At 43.5% G+C, this 19,004-nt stretch overlaps 1 protein-coding gene across 3 annotated transcripts in view; it reads left to right on the top strand.

Annotated features, from left to right (window-relative positions):
* The window catches only part of S1PR2 (sphingosine-1-phosphate receptor 2), a 93,773-nt gene extending 74,842 nt beyond the window's left edge, over positions 1-18,931 (top strand). For all 3 annotated transcript variants that reach the window (XM_032211212.1, XM_032211214.1, XM_032211213.1), the window contains exons 2-3: positions 12,037-12,153; positions 17,650-18,931. In XM_032211212.1, coding sequence (XP_032067103.1) covers positions 17,765-18,814 — 1,050 coding nt within the window. In that variant the 5' untranslated portion in view covers positions 12,037-12,153; positions 17,650-17,764 and the 3' untranslated portion in view covers positions 18,815-18,931. The remainder of the gene's footprint in view (positions 1-12,036; positions 12,154-17,649) is intronic.
* The last annotated feature ends 73 nt before the right edge of the window (positions 18,932-19,004 follow it).

The following is a 19,004-nucleotide window of genomic DNA, read 5'->3' on the forward strand; positions in this document are numbered from 1 at the left end:
TTGAGTGTTTGTGGAAGTATGTGCATGCATGCGTGGGTGTGTATATGTGCAGGCACAAGTCTATGCTAGGAGAGAGTAATATTTTCTCTGTGGGTAGAGGAAGTTAAGCCAAGCAAGTTCTTGGCAGCTGGTAAGAAATGGCAGAACTGAAGCACTTTGGATGGCTATCCAAATATGGAACACCTATGGCTCCTCTGTTCTTCTGATGTTAGAGAACCTTGGGACAGGGGTGGGTTGCTAATCCCGTTCCAACCTGTTCGGTTGGAACTGGGCCGGTGGAGTCCTCGTGCATGCGCGCAGTTCACGCATGCGTCTTAGCGCCTGCGCAATGCTCCAGCTGCTCGCGGAGACTCGCGCAGGCGCTGTATGTGCCATGCGCCTGCGTGGAAGTGCAGAAGCCTTCAAAGACCGGTAAGGAGCGTGGGCGGGCGGGTGGGCCCTTCGCCGTTCCCAGAAGTTACTTACTTCCGGGTTCGCTGACCAACTGGTTTGCGGGGACCGCCGCGAACCGGTTGAAACCCACCTCTGCCTTGGGACATCAATGTTGTGTCCTATTAACTCAGATTCGATGAAAGCTAATCTCCTGACAGGTGACGCGGTAGCTCAGTGGCTAAGACGCTGAGCTTGTTGATCAGAAAGGTTGGCAGTTCAGCGATCCGAATCCCTAGTGCCACGTAACGGAATGAGCTCCCGTTGCTTGTCTGAGCTGCCAGCCTAGCAGTTGGAAAGCGCGTAAAAATGCAAGTAGAAAGAGTTGCCTTCTAAGTTTCCTAGTTGAAAACCCAGCAGAAATGTCTGTGTGTTATAATTATTTTTCTTGTCCTTCGTTTTTTCCCTGTGTTTTTTTTTATTGAAGAGTTTTATTAGATTTTACAAATATTTTCCCCCCTTCCCTCCCTCCCCCCAACTTCCCAGAGCAAAATACAGGGTATAAACATTTAACAACCATACATAAAGATAAGCTAACTAACTATAGCATCCTACCTCCCTCTTGTACTTTAACTCCCCTTTTATTAAGCTAACTTTAGATAAGTTGTAACCTTCCTTGTTCATTCATTCATAAGCTAATTGAAATTTCTTAGCCCGATATTTATTTTGAATGTAGTCAATCCATCTTCTCCATTCCAGCTTGTATTTCTCATCTGAATAGTCCTTCAAATATGCTGAGATTTTGGCCATCTCTGCTAAGTTTACTACTTTTAACGTCCATTCTTGAATAGTAGGCAATTCTTCCTTCTTCCAGTGCTGTGCCACCAACAATCTTGCTGCCGTTGTTAAGTTCAAAATCAAATTAGTCTCTGTAACTGTACAATCTGTAGTTATACCTAGCAAAAACAGCGACTCTTATTTTTTTTTAAAAAAACTGTTTTTTTTAAATAGAGTCGCTCGAGAGGCCAACAAATATTGGGAAAAAATATTTTAAAGCTGATCATTGTATTTTTGTGTTATATAAATTTTGATGCTTCACTTCTGCACAGTATGTGTATATAACATTCAATTTAATTATTAACCTTATGTACACAGCATGTGCGCACACATGCAAAAACTTCTGCATGCATCTATACACAAACATAAAAGTATACATCTTCAGGAAAACTCAGGAGCACATCAGTTGGGACATTGTGGGTGCACCAAGGTACACCCACGTTACACCTATCCTCCGTGAGCTGCACTGGCTACCTATTAGTCTCCAAATCCGCTTCAAGGTGCTGGTCGCTACCTATAAAGCCCTTCATGGCATCGGACCTGGGTACCTGAGAGACCGCCTCCTGCCGATTACCTCTCTCAGACCAATTAGATCGCACAGGTTGGGTCTCCTCCGGATTCCATCTGCCAGCCAATGTCGGCTGGCAACTCCCCGGGGGAGAGCCTTCTCTGTTGCAGCTCCGGCCCTCTGGAACGAGCTCCCTGTTGAGATCCAGACCCTTACTACCCTCCCGGCCTTCCGCGAAGCCACCAAGTCCTGGCTGTTCCAGCAGGCTGGGGGGAGCTGAGAAGCATCTACCTCCACGGAAATTGTGAATGTTGGTTTTGTTTTTAATATGTTGTCTTTGTCTCGTTCCCCCCTTTCCCTTGTCTTTTGTGAGCCGCCCGGAGTCCTCCGGGAGTGGGCGGCATACAAGACAAATAAATAAATAAATAAATAAATAAATAAATAAATAAATAAATAAATAAATAGTCCACTGGGAGATGTGATCGCCTATTGTCCAGACTGGGTCCCTTACAAGCTATTGCTGAAGTCTAGAAAATATTGTTTTAAGCCATTTTAGAATCAATCTGAAAAGAGCAGGACAGAAGCAGCTTAAGAGTGCAATGTGGATAAGCCCTGTGATTGACTTAACCTAACAGCACTTTAATCTGAAGTTTTAAAGCTGGTCCTTGGGAGAGAAATATGCAATGCTAAGACTATACAACAACCTGTCAAAACCAATAGACCACACAATCAGAAGTCATTTCTTCTCTCTCTCATTCTGTAACTGCTGCTAGAACTGAGTCCCGGCTATGGCGTCATAGCTGTGTGTTCTGACCCCCCTCTTCCCACACCAACACACTCCGAGTCAAAGATCCTTTCCGGAATTTATTAACAGACAGACAGGTCCTTGGCAGCAATCCAACACAGATAAGCCTTGGCAGCAATCCAGCCTGCCAAGCTCACAATTCTATTCTCCAACATTAGTTCCTGCGTTGACTTCTGCAAGAGGGGCGTGTGCACCAGTGGTGGGTTTCAAACATTTTTGGAACCTCTTCTGTAGGTGTGGCCTGCTTTCCGGGTCCCACCAGTGGATCCTCTTCTAACCGGTTCGGTAGATTTGACGAACTGGTTCTACCAAATAGGTGTGCACAAGCAGTCCTTTATAGTCTGGAGAGGAGCCTAATGACCACCAGCTGAGTGCAATTGCCTCCTGTACTTGCGCAACTGTTCCTGACGCCTCTTAGCTCTTCGGTGCCGGGCATCCAGGAACAACTCACTGCTGGCGTATGGATCACTCTCCCTTGTCTCCTCCCCACTGGTCCAAGGCTCAGGCACCTCCAGGTGGCCAACCAGCCTCTCTGCGCCCTGCTCAGAGTCGGAACCCTGTCCAGGGTCCTCCACATCCTCCAGGGCCCCTCGCTGCCGGAGTCTGGTGACACCTCCAACGGCTCCTGCTGGGCCACAACAGCTGTGGGGAGTTACTAGCTGAGATGTTCACTATCTAAGGAAATGGGGGAAGGGGGGAATAGATTGCTATAAATCATAGAAGTAATAATTGTATACACTGCTCTTTATACACCCTTTAATGTACTTCTTTCTTCTGTCCTCCCATACAATGGCCTTCACCTTACCGGTAATATACTGTATATAATCAGCTGCATTAGGCTAAGGTCAAACCAAGTAGTTCACTGATGTTCTCCCTTGCAAAATTGATAGCAAAAGATGTCAGATAGGCAATCAAGTTAAAGTATGATCAATGCGGAATCTAATCAATGTTTACAATCTGAAAAAAAGGGGGAGGGAACTGAAACCATATAGAAACTGTATGAGTTTCTATATGGTGAATTTTATCAGGCTATGATAAAAATCTTCTTGTTGATGCAAAAATTCCCTGAAAGGGGGGGAGGGGGAGGTCCATCTGTACCTAAAATTAGAAGTGAACCAGAGGTGGGTTCCTACCAGTTCGCACCAGTTCGGTAGAACCAGTTTGTCAAATCTAGCAATAGCAATAGCAATAGCAATAGCAGTAGACTTATATACCGCTTCATAGGCCTTTCAGGCCTCTCTAAGCGGTTTACAGAGAGTCAGCATATTGCCCCCAACAATCTGGGTCCTCATTTTACCCACCTCGGAAGGATGGAAGGCTGAGTCAACCCTGAGCCGGTGAGATTTGAACCGCTGACCTGCTGATCTAGCAGTAGCCTGCAGTGCTGCATTTAACCACTGCGCCACCTTGGCTCTAACCAAACCGATTAGAAGAGGTTCCACCAGAAAGCAGGCCACACCTACGGAAGAGGTTCCAAAAATTTTTGAAACCCACCACTGACACACACACACACACAAACACAGACTCACACAGAGAGAGAAAGAGAAAGAAAGGAAGAAAGAAATAAAGAAAAAAAAGAAAAAAGAAAGAAAAAGTGAGAGAGAGATGAAAGAAAAAAAGGAAAAAGGGACAGAGAGACACAGACTCACACAGAGAGAGAAAGAGAAAGAAAGGAAGAAATAAAGAAAGAAAAAAAGAAAAAAGAAAGAAAAAGAGTGAGAGAGAGAGAGATGAAAGGAAAAAGGAAAAGGGGACAGAGACAAAAGGAAGGAAAGAGAGAGAGAGAGAAAGAAAGAAAGAAAGAAAGAAAACACATGGCCAGCAAGCCACTCCCACCAGGTCACATGGCCAGCAAGCCACTCCCACAAAGGAGGCCACACCCACAGAGTAGGTTCGAAAATTTTTTGAAACCCACTACTGAAGTGAACTGTATGTTTTTACCCCCTCCCCATTAATCATCATCACATTGTAAAATGTTGGTTTCATTGTCTTATGCATTGTTCACATGCCTCTGGTAAATTGGTCCTTCAGTTTTCAGTTTCTTGCACAATATGTCCCAATACTTACTTGCATTTATTGCTGAATTATGCAGAGGGAGGGAAAAAGGGAAAGAGTTACTCCTTTGGGAGGAAAGGTGAATTTCCTGATCTGGCCAACAAAAGCTATCGTCAGCTAGCTTCATCCGAATAGCTAATTTTTTTCCCCTAAATTGAGTCCAATGATACATTTTTGATTAATTGCAATAAATGTGCATCCACCACAGAGCCACCACTTACGTCTTAATACATCGCTGTATGTATCCTAAAATTAAAAATCTCGTGCTTTCTATACATGGCGCACATATTGCATTATGCCACCAGTTATTTATTAAACAAGGCCTAGAGTCCTGCTGAACTATAAACTATGATTAATAAACTACAGACCCCAGGTTCCACATAGCATACTAATTCAAAACAAAAATGCATTTCTGCTTAGCACATTTTGGGTATCCTCTGTGTGTTTTTCTGCATATGCATTAGTATGCCTGTACATAAGATTTAAAAAGTCACTGAAAAAAAAGAGATTTTAAGTCCATGCAGATCATTTGCAGCTTTATTATTCTCTGGCACAGCAAATTGGGGCACTTGAAATTTGATTACTTTAAGGGGATAATGGAAAACCTGTAGCTTTCCAGATGTAACATAAATACATTTGAAAAACAGTGTGGTATAGTGATTAAGAGTTTGGACTAGGAACAGGGAGACTTGACTCTAGTCTGCCCTCAGCTATGGGAGGTCCCTAGGAGACTTTGAGTAACTACTCAGTGCAGTCCTACCTTCCTCAAAGAATATGGGGGGGGGGGAATAAGAATAGCAATAGCAATAGCAGTTAGACTGATATACCGCTTCATAGGGCTTTCAGCCCTCTCTAAGCAGTTTACAGAGTCAGCCTATCGCCCCCACAGTCTGGGTCCTCATTTCACCCACCTCGGAAGGATGGAAGGCTGAGTCAACCTTGAGCCGGTGAGATTTGAACCGCTGAACTGCAGATAGCAGTCAGCTGAAGTGGCCTGCAGTACTGCACCCTAACCACTGCGCCACCTCGGTGGAATACAAATAAAATAAATAAACTACAATCCCCAGCATCCCTCACCTTTGCTCATTTTGTGTAATACAAATTCTATAAATCTGGCATATGTTTTCAAATTGAAGAACGATTTTGACAAATATTTTGGGAGTAATGATTGGGATACCATTTGTTAGTAATATTACTGAATAAGATTTTATTTTATAACACATTAAGATTAAATAATTTATCGTGGTCAAAAGTATTTAGCATAATAACACATTATTTCCTATGATATATAGTCATATTAAACTTTTAAAATGGGAGAAATTTATGAGCAGTATTTCTCACAATTGGCAATGCTGGCTAAGGGTAATAGGAGAGTATTTAAAACATTTGAACTTGGTAAGAAAAGGAAAGATAAGATACTTTATTTTTTTATTATATTTTAGATCAGTTTCTTGTTTAAGTAATTAAATCATTCTTGGGCCAGAATTCTTAAGTCTAGAGATGTTTTGCACAAAGGAAAATAATTATTTTTGAGATTCAACATTATTTATGATGTGGATGCATTTACTATTATGTCCTTCACTTTTAAAAGCTCTAATTAATTGTTTGGGCATGGTTCTACATAACTCCACCAACGTAGTCCAAAATTGTATCATATGAAATGCTCAAAAACCCAGCTACAATTCAGTCTTTTCACTTTGCCAGAAGAATATTAGTATACTTCAATGCTCTTCCTGCTGCAATTTTGGAGGGCCATTACAAAAAAGTCCTCTATGAGCTAAGACCAGTGGTGGGCTTCAAAAAAATTTCGAACCTACTCTGTGGGTGTGGCCTCCTTTGTGGGAGTGGCTTGGCGGGCATGTGACCTGATGGGAGTGGCTTGCCGGCCATGTGTTCTCTCTCTCTCTCTCTCTCTCTCTCTCTCTCTCTCTCTCTTTCTCTCTCTTTCCTTCCTTCCTTTTGTCTCTCTGTCCCTTTTTTTCTTTCATCTCTCATTTTTTCTTTCTTTTTTCTTTTTTTCTTTCTTCCTTTCTTCCTTTCTTTCTCTCTCTGTGTGAGTCTGTGTGTGTGTGTGTGTCAGTGTCAGCCGAACTGGTGCGAACTGGTAGGAACCCACCTCTGGCTATGTCTCTGTGGTCAAAGAGCTATTGACTCATCAGTTCATGTCTTGCTGTATTTTACCATCTATAAGTACTCAATGACCCGCCTTGTAACTCCTGGTTCTATTATGAAGATGATTTCATGTCACTGTTTCTCAGTGTGAAAAGAATAAATTGAATGGGGGGGTTTTCCCTGCTGTAAGATGGACATTTTAACTTTGAAGTGAAACAAAGAAATGTCTGCTCACTTCTTTCATTCCCCTTGTTCCTATGTCTACCATCAGTGGGGGCATGTCAGCCAGTTCGCACCAGTTCGGTAGAACCGGTTCGTCAAATCTACCAAACCTGTTAGAAGAGGTTCCACCAGAAAGCAGGCCACACTTACAGAAGAGGTTCTAAAATTTTTTGAAACCCACCACTGACACACACACACACACACACACACAGACTCACACAGAGAGAGAAAGACAAAGAACGGAAGAAAGAAATAAAGAAAAAAGAAAAAGAAAGAAAAAGTGTGAGAGAGAGATGAAAGAAAAAAAGGAAAAGGGGACAGAGAGACAATAGGAAGGAGAGAGAGAGAGAGAGAGAGAGAAAGGAAGGAAGGAAGGAAGGAAGGAAACACATGGCCGGCAAGCCACTCCCACCAGGTCACATGGCTGGCAAGCCACTCCCACAAAGGAGGCCACACCCACAGAGTAGGTTCGAAAAAATTTTGAAACCCACCACTGGGACATGTTAGACATAAATAAAATTCAAGCAGATAATAGAAGGCTGATTTGCAAAAGTGGGACTCTCAACTGATTTCTTTTGACATTTTCAACTGAAAATCACGAAAAAAAACATCCTTCCTGTCTAACATACTTACTTCACACTTTATTGAGCCTGTCAGCCTCAACATAATACCCTCCATATGGGTTGGATTATAATTCTTAAAACCCACAGTTATTGGCTTTTCCAGCTCGCTGGCTCTGGATGAGGAATATTACAGAGCAACACATTTCTAGGACTTGACATTAGGGGAGACTAATCCTAAATTTTGTAAGCAACCAATCTTATACAATAAAAAATATTAACATTATTTTAAAAAAGAAAGAAATGACTGATTTTCCTAAGAGGAAGTGGAATTAGTCAAATAACAGAGGAGTGAAAGCTTAAATTACATTTGTTAGGGTGTTCCAGATGGAGGAATGAAAAAAGACCTTCTCCTCTCTTTTCTCTTGTCCGTGAGCCTGTGCTTAGCCCAATTATTAAGCTGAGAGAAGAGATAGCAAAACATTCCAATTCAGTACAAGTGGAAATGAAAATGGAAATGTGGCCATTAACCACTTACGAGATGCTTCCTCTGTGATTTCTGTTTTGTGTGTGTTTTTTTTCAGCAGATTCGCATCAGTGCAGGCTTTGTTATTTTATGCGTTATTAGCCATTTGCTGTCCCAGACTATCAGCCACGACTGATTCACATTTTTTGAGAACTAGACTGAAAAATGCATGTGTTTCTAGAGGGTTTGTAACATGGGTAATTGCCTACATGAATGGTCGAATTAGTTATGCAAATCCATTACAATTATTTTGCACCATTACCCTGCTGCATGAATCTTTTTTTTTCTTTGTTGGGTTAAAATCTAATATTGTATTAGATAAAATGTGCAAATATTCTTTTTTAAAAAAAAAATATTTCTCATATATACATTCACAATTATATGATCTCATAACTGTTATTAATAATATGTATTTGTAACCATTTTTCTCCCCTACAGTTGACAATATAAATGAAGTTGCTTACTTACCATCCCATAAACCCATCTTATTTTACAACAATCCTACTTCTTCTTCCTTCCTTCCCTCCTTCCTTCCCTCCTTTCTTCTCTCCTTCTCTCCTTCCTTTGCTTCTTCCTTCCCTCCCTCCTTTCCCCTTCCCTCCCTTTCTTCTCTCCTTCTCTCCTTCCCTCCTTCCTTCCCTCCTTCCTTCCCTCCTTTCTTCTCTCCTTCTCTCCTTCCTTTCCTCCTTCCTTCCCCCCTTCCTTTTCTCCTTCATTCCCTCCTTCCTTCCCTCCTTTCTTCTCTCCTCTCCTTCCTTCCCTCCTTCCTTCCCTCCTTTCTTCTCTCCTTCTCTCCTTCCTTCCCTCCTTGCTTCCCTCCCTCCTTCCTTCCCTCCTTCACTTCCTCCTCCCTTTCCTTCCTTTCTTCTCTCCTTCTCTCCTTCCCTCCTTCCTTCCCCCCTTTCTTCTCTTTCTTCTCTCCTTCCTTCCTTCCTCCTCTCCTTTCCCTTCTCTTCTTCCCCTTCCTCTCCTCTACCCTTCCCTTCTTCTTCCCTTCCCTCTCCTCTCTCCTACTCTTACATTCCCTCCAATTCTTCCTCTGCTTTTCCCTCACTCCTTTTCCTCTCCTTTCTCCTCTCCTTCCTCACTTTCCTTCTACTCCTCTCTCCATCCTCTCTATCCGTTGTTGTATTTATGTGCAAATATTCTTGCCTCACAGACAGATTACAACAGCAGTGTAGTGAAGTGATTCAGGCAACTTTTCATGTTAATTTTTTTAGACAAATGGAACTTGCACAGAGCTTCAACTTCCACATGTTTTTTGTCTTGCAATTTACAGATTTTGAGGTGGAAAGGAAAGGTTATGTATGTTGCCCATATGTGGCATTGCTTCTTAGCTCCCAAACACACAAAAATAACTTGAAAAGGAACCCACAGTTCTCTTCAAATGTGCTAATTAACTCCAACCGAGGGGGGGAGGATATGTGTGGACCCAGCAGAATATGAAGAGCCGAGGTGGCTCAGTGGTTAAATGCAGCACTGCAGGCTACTTCAGCTGACTGCTATCTGCAGTTCAGCGGTTCAAATCTCACCGGCTCAAGGTTGACTCAGCCTTCCATCCTTCTGAGGTGGGTAAAATGAGAACCTGGATTGTTGGGGGCAGTATGCTGACTCTGTAAACCTCTTAGAGAGGGCTGAAAGCCCTATGAAGCGGTATATAAGTCTAACTGCTATAATATAATATAAATCCCACAAGTTGTCTTCAGTATCGCTATAACAAAGTTCTTCTCACTTGTATAAAAGAGAAATGAAGCAATTTGCTTGTGTAGGCACACACACACAAACGTCCATGTTTTACTTGATGTTCCATGCCTGACTATATGCAAAAATAAATAAATCTGGGAAGCAATGGCATCTTTCAGAAACCATGACAATGTCAAAATAATGAGATACGCCATCATGCCATTGTCTAATTGGCATTATTACATAATGATGTCATGACACCCGATGCAAATATGTACGTTGCATTATTTGTGTTATGATGTGATGATCATGTTCCACCCTTCCCCAGCATGCAAAACACCATAAGATAAAGTAGAAATTTCTGCAAATGGGAAACCGAGCTTTACATAAGCTCAATGGAGTTGTAATGATTTAAGGAAATACATCAGGTTCTTATTTTAAGACAGACCTGAAGTCAGAAATCTGGAGATGCTTTCAAAGCGGATTTTTCCCCCCCAGAAATGATGTAATATTTTTCGGCGGAAATGATGTAAGGTAAACTACCTTGCATAATATTTCGGGCTTCCTCTTTTTCTACAATCTTATCTAATTGATTTTGGCTAGTTTTCTACCAATGGATTAAAACAGTGTTTCTCAACCTTGGTATCTTTGAAGTCCTGTGGACTTCAACTCCCAGAATCCCCCAGCCAGCTGTGCTGGCTGGGGAATTCTGGGAGTTGAAGTCCACAGGACTTAAAAGTCGCCAAGGTTGAGAAACACTGGATTAAAAGAAAGAATATTGGAAGACAGTGTAGTTCTGCTGGTTAGATTTCATCTATTGAGAAGGCTTGTATTCCATTTGCCTTTAGGTGTCCGCCAGTCTATTTTCGAATATGTTTCAGTGCAAATTGCAGTCAAATGGGCTAGAAGTTGACTTAAAATGACAGAGAGCTAGGGGTCTTTCAAATCAAAACAGCAGCAATTTTGTAGAAATCAGAAAGGTACAAGTTGTAGGTAAAATCTTTGTGAACCAGAAGGACATATTGCTTGGAATACTAAAGCAGCAAAGCTCTTCAGTTGTGGGTGTTCTTCAGGAAGGATCAAGTACAAATTCAACCTTAGTCTTCTGAACAAGCAATTTCCAAACTTTTCCAGGCCTTGAAACCTGTTGGTTAAAAAGAAATTCCCTAATCGAGAGACAAAGCTCTAGTGACAGAAGATTGACCATCACAGTGAACTTTCTTCTTTCTCCATTAAGTTCTCATGAAAAGAACATAAAGAACTCCTTGTGGAAAACGTTACTCTAAACCATGCTACGGTTCTCTCTGCATTATATAGAAATGGAGAAAAGCTATATTTAAGGATGCAAACCAGGAGTTTCGTACTGATGGCAATCAGCAACTCAGTTATGGGATCTCATATATTTACTATCAATGGCAGTAATCTGAAATACCATATTTTTCGGAGTATAAGACGCACCTTTTTCCCCCTCAAAAAAGAGGCTGAAAATCTGGGTGCGTCTTATACACTGAATACAGCATTTTTGCCTCCTGAAACCTGCCCCCTTCACCAAAATGGCTGTGGATAGCCTGTAGAAGGTTTTCAGAGAACTCCGGGGGGCAGGGGAAGGCAGAAATGAATGAAAAACGGGCTGTTTTATGCTCAATAGCAATAGCAGTTAGACTTATATACCGCTCCATAGGGCTTTCAGCCCTCTCTAAGCGGTTTACAGAGTCAGCATATTGCCCCCAACAACAATCCGGGTCCTCATTTTACCCACCTCGGAAGGATGGAAGGCTGAGACAACCTTGAGCCGGTGAGATTTGAACAGCCGAACTGCAGAACTGCAGTCAGCTGAAATAGCCTGCAGTGCTGCACTCTAACCACTGCGCCACCTCGGCTCTCCCCAGGAGTACCCCCCACAGCCCCCAGGAGTACTCTATAAGCCTCCTAAAGGCTATGCATGCATATTTATTTATTTTTTTGAGAAAAACGGGCCGTTTCTGGGAGGTTTGCAGAGTGCAATATGTTTGTTTGGAGGGGACACACACACCCCCAGGAGCACTCTGCAAGCCTCCTAAAGGCTATGCATGCATTTTTTTTGGTGGGGGGAGAGAAACGGGCCGTTTCTGGGAGATTTGCAGAGTGCAAAAACTTTTTTTTTTTAATTTGCCTCTTGAAAACCTTGGTGTGTCTTATACTCCAAAAAAAATATGGTAGACAGAATTTGCAGCTTCATTCAGTGCTTATTGTTTCAGTTTGTTATAGAGTATGCTGTTTTACAGTAAATATAATGTAACTTCAGACTGTAAGAAGCTGGAAGTTAAGTGACATAGAATGACCCATCTGCTAATTCTTTTGCTTTCTGTACATTTCCTAGGAAAATCTAAGGCTGACTGCTGCTGAAAGGCTGGGGATCTGAACTAGAGATGAATCCTGGGCTTTCTGAATCAGGCCAGCATGCTGCCTCCGACGCCTTAACGAAGGATCTCCCCAGGTAACCTGCTTTCTTTTTGTTGGTGCCCTTGAGAAATGTTGAGCGAGGTTCTCCATCTGGGGGCCATTTGAAGAACTCACCCACCCAATTTCCCTGCCCACATATTTGGTGAGGAGTTTGATTTGATTGATTGATTGACTGATTACATTTATATGCTGCCCTTTTCCCCGAAGGGGGACTCAGGGCGGCTCACAATTCAATCAGGGAAGGAGGTACAGACAGGGGGATAAAAAAGACGAGACATAACAATACAAAATTTAAAAACACACAACAACCATGCCATTCGAGAAGGGGGGCAAAAACTCTTTAGCCCCAGGCCTGTCGGAACAGCCAGGTTTTAAGGGCTTTGCGGAAGGCCTGGAGGGTGGTAAGAGTTCGAATCTCCACGGGGAGCTCGTTCCAGAGGGTCGGAGCAGCCACAGAGAAGGCCCTCCTCCGGGTAGTCGCCAGTCGGCATTGGCCGGTGGATGGAATTCGGAGGAGGCCTAATCTGTGGGATCTGATCGGTCTATTGGAGGTAATTTCTAAGGGCCAACTGGGCTCCTGTTGCTCTTGTTGTTATGCAGGGAACCGCCTGTTGCTACGAGAGTCAGATATGGTCAGCAAACTTAGTGGGATGACGAAACGGAGATCCAGAATGGTAAATGCTTCTGCAGCTGAAAGGAAATGATTTACCAGCTGTGCTTGACGTTTCCTACAATAGCTGTGTCAATATTTGGTGCGCGTGGCCAAATTCCCCTTGCTTCTTGCATACATCCTCTTGCTTAGAAGATGGAAACTGCCTGAAAGTACTTGTTTGAGAACCAGTTTGCCCCATAGTCAGTGGTGCCCATCCCAGCAGGCGTCCTCCTATCCAGAGACCTCGGGAGGGGCTGATGTCTAGTTGCTTTTTAAGTAATTAATAATTTGGAGTGGAAAGTAAGCAGAGGACTTGCCTAGTGTTTTTTTTTAAGTTGGAGGGAAGCAATTTGACTTTGTATTCCATACACACTCACACACCCGTGGGAGTTTGAGAAGCTGCTCCCAATCCGCCTGGGGTTCGGGCCTCTAACTTTTGGAGACTCACGTTTCAGGGGAAGGTGGGGCTCCCAAATTACTACTTAAGTGAAAGTTGAAAGACAATGTATTTTAATGAGGGGGGAAAAAGGGCAACGCTATTACTTGAATATCTTGCCTTGTTTCTCTGACAATCATGTTATGTCCTTAAGTAAGCAAAGGCACACCTTAATTGTTATACAGAGGTTTGGATTAAATGTGGGAATCTCATTATAGTTCTGCTGTATGTACTCTAAAACCAGGCTGAAAAGATCAAAGCCAGGAGTTGTGCAAAACTGGAACTTAAAAGCGAGCGATGTTGGTGGGGCTTCTTTTAACTAGTCTTGTGTTCAGGAGACCTAAGTATTTGAACCTTAGTTCTGCTAATCTTTCCTCAAAGCCTTGGGCTGATTTATTGAGCCAATGCAATAAATTGTCAGCCAAGCCCAGTAGTCTGAAACTTTACAGCTTCTTTGCGGTTCCACACAACCAGAGTACTAAGATGCTCAAATCTAGGCCTGATATTAGTCCTTTCATTTCCTTTCAAAAAAATGACTTGGTTGGATCTAGGTTATTAGAAAAAGAGGAGAAAATGATGCCATAGATCCAAGCTTTAGGCCGCTTTTCAAGCTGGCCAGCCAAATGTAGAAAGTAACTTTCCTTGGAACACCAATTATATTATTCTTATTTGAACAGTCACTATCGGGTGTTTGTTCCAGTGTTTTGACTCAGCATGAATTATATTAGCAATAGCAATAGCAGTTAGACTTATATACCGCTTCATAGGGCTTCCAGCCCTCTCTAAGCGGTTTACAGAGTCAGCATATTGCCCCCAGCAACAATCCGGGTCCTCATTTTACCCACCTCGGGAGGATGGAAGGCTGAGTCAACCCTGAGCCGGTGAGATTTGAACCGCCGAACTGCAGAACTGCAGTCAGCTGAAGTAGCCTGCAGTGCTGCATTTAACCACTGCGCCACCTCGGCTCTTCTCTATTATCTAGAGCTTGATCATTAGTGCCTTTCACCCTCATAGATTTTCCAATTTAATTTAATTATCAAAATTTATATGCCGCCCAATCCCGAAGGACTCCGGGCGGCTTACAAAAAAAGAGAAAAAAAGAAAAAAGACAGTTTAAAATCATAAAGATGCCAGTGAATCTTTAATTATTGCTATGTTTGGAGTAAACAAACACAGAGGTGGAATGGAAAGGAATGGTCATTGGACAATTTGTGATGAGAAAGTCAAACAGCTACCGAGCTGGTAATATGCCCTAATGATTAGAAAAATCACTAACTGGGATGTGTGTTTCAAAGCAGCTCCTTAGAGAAGAGGCTTCTGCAGCCTGAAATGGATTCTTAAAGCTGGTATGTCCTGAAAAACAGATCCCTCTCCCATCCCTCCTATGCATCAGAGGACTTGCTGCCTGAACAAGAATAAGGAATCATAATTGGCCTACAAATAATCCCACGTGAGAAAGGAAGGGGTGGTACAGCAGATTGCTGCCAGGACACCTCTGCTCCTTCTGCCCTCTAGCCAACAGGTGTAAATCTTCCCCAAGAGACTGGTGTTTTGAACAGGAAGTTTGTACTGCCAGTCACACCACAGCCATGTCCTTAGTTAACCCACATTTCTCTCCTAGTTGGCCTAATGTGGAAATAATAACACTGACCTACCTTGCAACACCACTGCAAGGATGATTCCAGAGATAATAGGCATGAAGCATTTAGATAGTTACCATCTAACTCTCCTGACTTTCTTCACAGCAGATGGCAGCATGTAGCCAACCTCGATTGATCTCAGAAAAGCTGCATGATATCAGAACCTGATTAGTTCTTAAATAGGATACTGTTCTGACCCCCTCCTCCGTCCAGTAACGAATGCCGAGACAAGCTTAACTGGAATGTACTTTAATAGCAAAACACCAAAACCTCGGTGTCTGAAAGCCAAGCAGAACAAACAGATAAGGGACTTCGGCAGCAACTCAGACAAACTCAGGCAGCAATAAACACAGATAAGGCTTGGCAGCAATCCAGCCTGCCAAGCTCACAGTACTGTCCTCCGACATTCAATCCTGCGTTGACTTCTGCAAAGAGGGAGTAGCTTTTTATAGTTTGGAGAGGAGCCTAATGACCACCAGCTGAGTACAATCACCTCCTGTAATTGCATAATTGTTCCTGATGCCTAGTAGCTCTTCGATGGCGTGCATCCAGGAACAACTCACTACTGGCTTCCGGCTCACTCTCCCTTGTCTCCTCCCCACTGGTCCAAGGCTTAGGTGCCTCCTGGTGGCCAACCAGCCTCTCTGCGCCCTACTCGGAGTCGGAACCCTGTCCAGGGTCCTCCACCTCCTCCAGAGCCGACTCAGAGGGTCCCTCGCTGTCGGAGTCTGGTGGCAGCTCCAACGGCACCTGCTGGGCCACAATGGGAGATTATCAAGGCTGTAGGTTACATTGGGAAGTTAAAAAATGAAAGAATCCCCAGAAGGCAGTAGTAGCAATTCACTTGTATATTGTTGTCACTGGGACATGGAAGACTTTATCTTACTTTGACATTTTTCCATATCTCTCAAGCTTTTTTGTGTGTTTCTCAAATATCAAGTTCTTTGAGCCTTTTAAATAAAGATGCGCAAAGCCCTTTGGACCTGGTTTCTCCAGTGCTGGTGGAAGATTATCAGATATTTCTAGGGAGAGCTTTGCATCTAGGATGGAAGGCTGAGTCAAGCCTGAGCCGGTGAGATTTGAACCGCTGAACTGCAGATAGCAGTCAACTGAAGTGGCCTGCAGTACTGCACTCTACCCACTGCGCCACCTCATTAGTAAGCAGAGCAATAAAGATGAGGCTAGAAACAACACCAGAATGTTTCCTTCCTGCCTTCCTTACAGGATTAGCCCTGTAAAGTGGGGAAAAAACAAAAGATTTCTTCCAACAACCGGTTCTCCGAACTGCTTAGAAAGTTACCAACCGGTTCTCCCGAAGAGGTGCGAACCGGCTGAATCCCACCACTGCTTCAGCTCCAATAACAAGTTCAACGACAATGTGCATCCTTCCAGAAAAAAGTAGAATGAGAGAGAGCCAATCAATGTCAATGAGCAGTATATCTGCTAGGATCCTCAATAGCCAGGACCTAAACTTTATACATCTTCCTGGGCTTTTTCGACATGGCATGAAACAAAATGCTGCTGTCTCTAACAATTCCTAGTTTCAAACTATTGCCATTTAGTTCTCTGCAAAAATAAATATGCATCTACACAAAACTGCATCTACTACTAAGGAATGTACATGAAAAGCATGTATCTTGAGGAAAATAAAATGTACTGTGGAACATTTATACAGAAGAAAAAGTTTTTCCCCCAGACTGCAAATTAGAAAAATTGAAATATGCAAAGATCCTTATGTAAAATATATACTTTCATTTAGCTTTTTTTTAAAGTTACAAAGTAATGCAGAAACAGGATGAACTGAATTTCAGGTAAGACAAATGTAAAAGTGTACCGAAATTGTCAGGTTCGCTCCTCCCTAAGCTTGTCAGCACAAATCAGCAAAGAACTTAATTATGTATACTCGAACATGATTAATTTGGTCCAACCATAACGCCATTTCCCATAGAACAAGCGATGTCGTGTAAATGCGGCCATTCTCTGGGAGATTTCCATGTTAAGCAGCCAGAAGGTAGGAAACAAGGCTCAGGGTTTTCAACTGAGGAACTGGCTAGCAACTACCTCAAATATCTCCATTAATCCAAAATATTGCTTTAAAAAACAAAAGATGAAATCTGAGCATTTAGGGGGGGGGGGATTATTTTACAGGGAAATCTCTTCAAATGATGGCCACGTTGATGAAGTGAAATGAGCATACTTAATATACCTCAATTCCAGTGGTGGGTTTCAAAAATTGTTTGAACCTACTCTGTGGGTGTGGCCTCCTTTGTGGGAGTGGCTTGCCATCCATGTGACCAGATGGGAGTGGCTTGCCGCCCATGTGACCGGATATGAAGATGCCGACGACACTTGTCAGAACCACCTTAAATTACCTCCCACACAGCACTGGCATGCATAAGAATATGATGTACACTTGTTTTTTAAAAGGCATCTTTGGTTTGCGTTAAAACAACTTCAACAGACGGAATGTTCCGATTGCACCACAAACGCAGTAGTCATCCTTACCTTTCACAGAGGCACTGAGTTTTATAAATATGAGCATGATAGTGTAGAATAATCATATCCAAGGACCAGTGGTGGGTTTCAAAAAATTCTGGAACCTCTTCTGTAGGTGTGGCCTGCTTTCCGGGTCCACTGGTGGAAGCTCTTCTAACCGGTTCGGTAGATTTGACGAACCGGTTCTACCAAATAGGTGCGGACTGGTAGGAACCCACCTCTGCTCTATACCCTCAGCTGTTCTACGTTGGTTTTTCACCTGTTTTAAGCAATAGCCTGATTTGTATGTCTTTTATTTTTCTTCAGATTCCACCTAGTTGATCCTCAGTTCCTCTGCTCCAAATGAACTCATTCCTGGTGGACTCTTATCCAAATGTCCTCTGAGAGAGACCTCCCCAGGGGGGCACCTCGGTAACCAGCCATGGGAAACGTCTACAAGTACTACTTCAACAAGGACAAAATCTTCCAGCATTACAACTATACTAAGGATAAGCTGGAGAAAGACGAGTCTCCCCTGACTCTGATTGCCACCCTCACCATTGTGCTCTGTTGCTTCATTATCCTGGAGAACCTGCTGGTGCTCGCATCCGTCTGGAGGAACAAGAAATTCCACTCCGCCATGTTCATCTTCATTGGCAACTTGGCTTTTTCGGACCTCTTGGCTGGCTCGGCTTTCATAGCCAACATTGTGCTCTCGGGCCCAGCCACCTTTCGCCTCACTCCCATTCAGTGGTTCGTGCGAGAAGGCACGGCGTTTACCACCTTGGCTGCCTCGGTCTTCAGCTTGTTAGCCATCGCGATCGAACGACACGTGGCTATCACCAAGGTGAAGGTCTACACTAGCGACAAGAACTGCAGGATGCTGATGCTGATTGGGGCCTGCTGGGTCATCTCAGCCACCATTGGGGGGCTACCCATCCTTGGCTGGAACTGCATGTCCGATCTGGAGAAGTGCTCCACTGTTCTGCCCCTTTACTCGAAGAGCTACATTGTCTTTGTGGTGACCATTTTCACCGTCATCCTCTTCTCCATCGTGGTCCTCTACGTCCGGATCTACCGCATTGTCCGTTCCAGCCATGCCGAGATAGCCAGCTCCCAGACGATGGCCTTGCTCAGGACAGTTACCTTTGTCCTGGGGGCCTTCATCATCTGCTGGCTGCCTGCCTTCACCATCCTCCTGATAGACGCTTCGTGCGCCAGGAAGTCTTGTCCTATCCTTTACCAGTCAAAGTATTTCTTTGCCTTTGCCACCCTCAATTCAGCCATTAACCCCCTCATTTATACCCTCCGTAGCAAAGACATGAGGAAGGAGTTCTTAAGGGTGCTTTGTTGCTGGGGGATGATGGGGCAGGGGAAGCCGGCAGAACGTTGCATGATTCCTCTCCGCAGTTCCAGTTCCTTGGAGCGGTGCACTCCCAAACAGGATCTTCCCACTTTATCTTTCATGAAGGAACATTCCACGTTTGTGTGAAAAAGACCACCGAGAAAGGAACTGTGGAGCAGCCAGGCAGTGGCAAAGAATGGTGGGGTGGGATTGGACCCAAGAAAGCGGTACAGACCTGATGAATATATTGTCCTGGTGGTCAAATCAACCTGCCTTGGACTTACACGGAGGTATCCATTTGTTCACTAAGACCCGCACAGTATTATGATTTTATGTT

The sequence above is a fragment of the Thamnophis elegans genome, chromosome 2 (assembly GCF_009769535.1).
Source record: "Thamnophis elegans isolate rThaEle1 chromosome 2, rThaEle1.pri, whole genome shotgun sequence".
NCBI classification, from domain to species: Eukaryota; Metazoa; Chordata; class Lepidosauria; order Squamata; family Colubridae; genus Thamnophis; species Thamnophis elegans.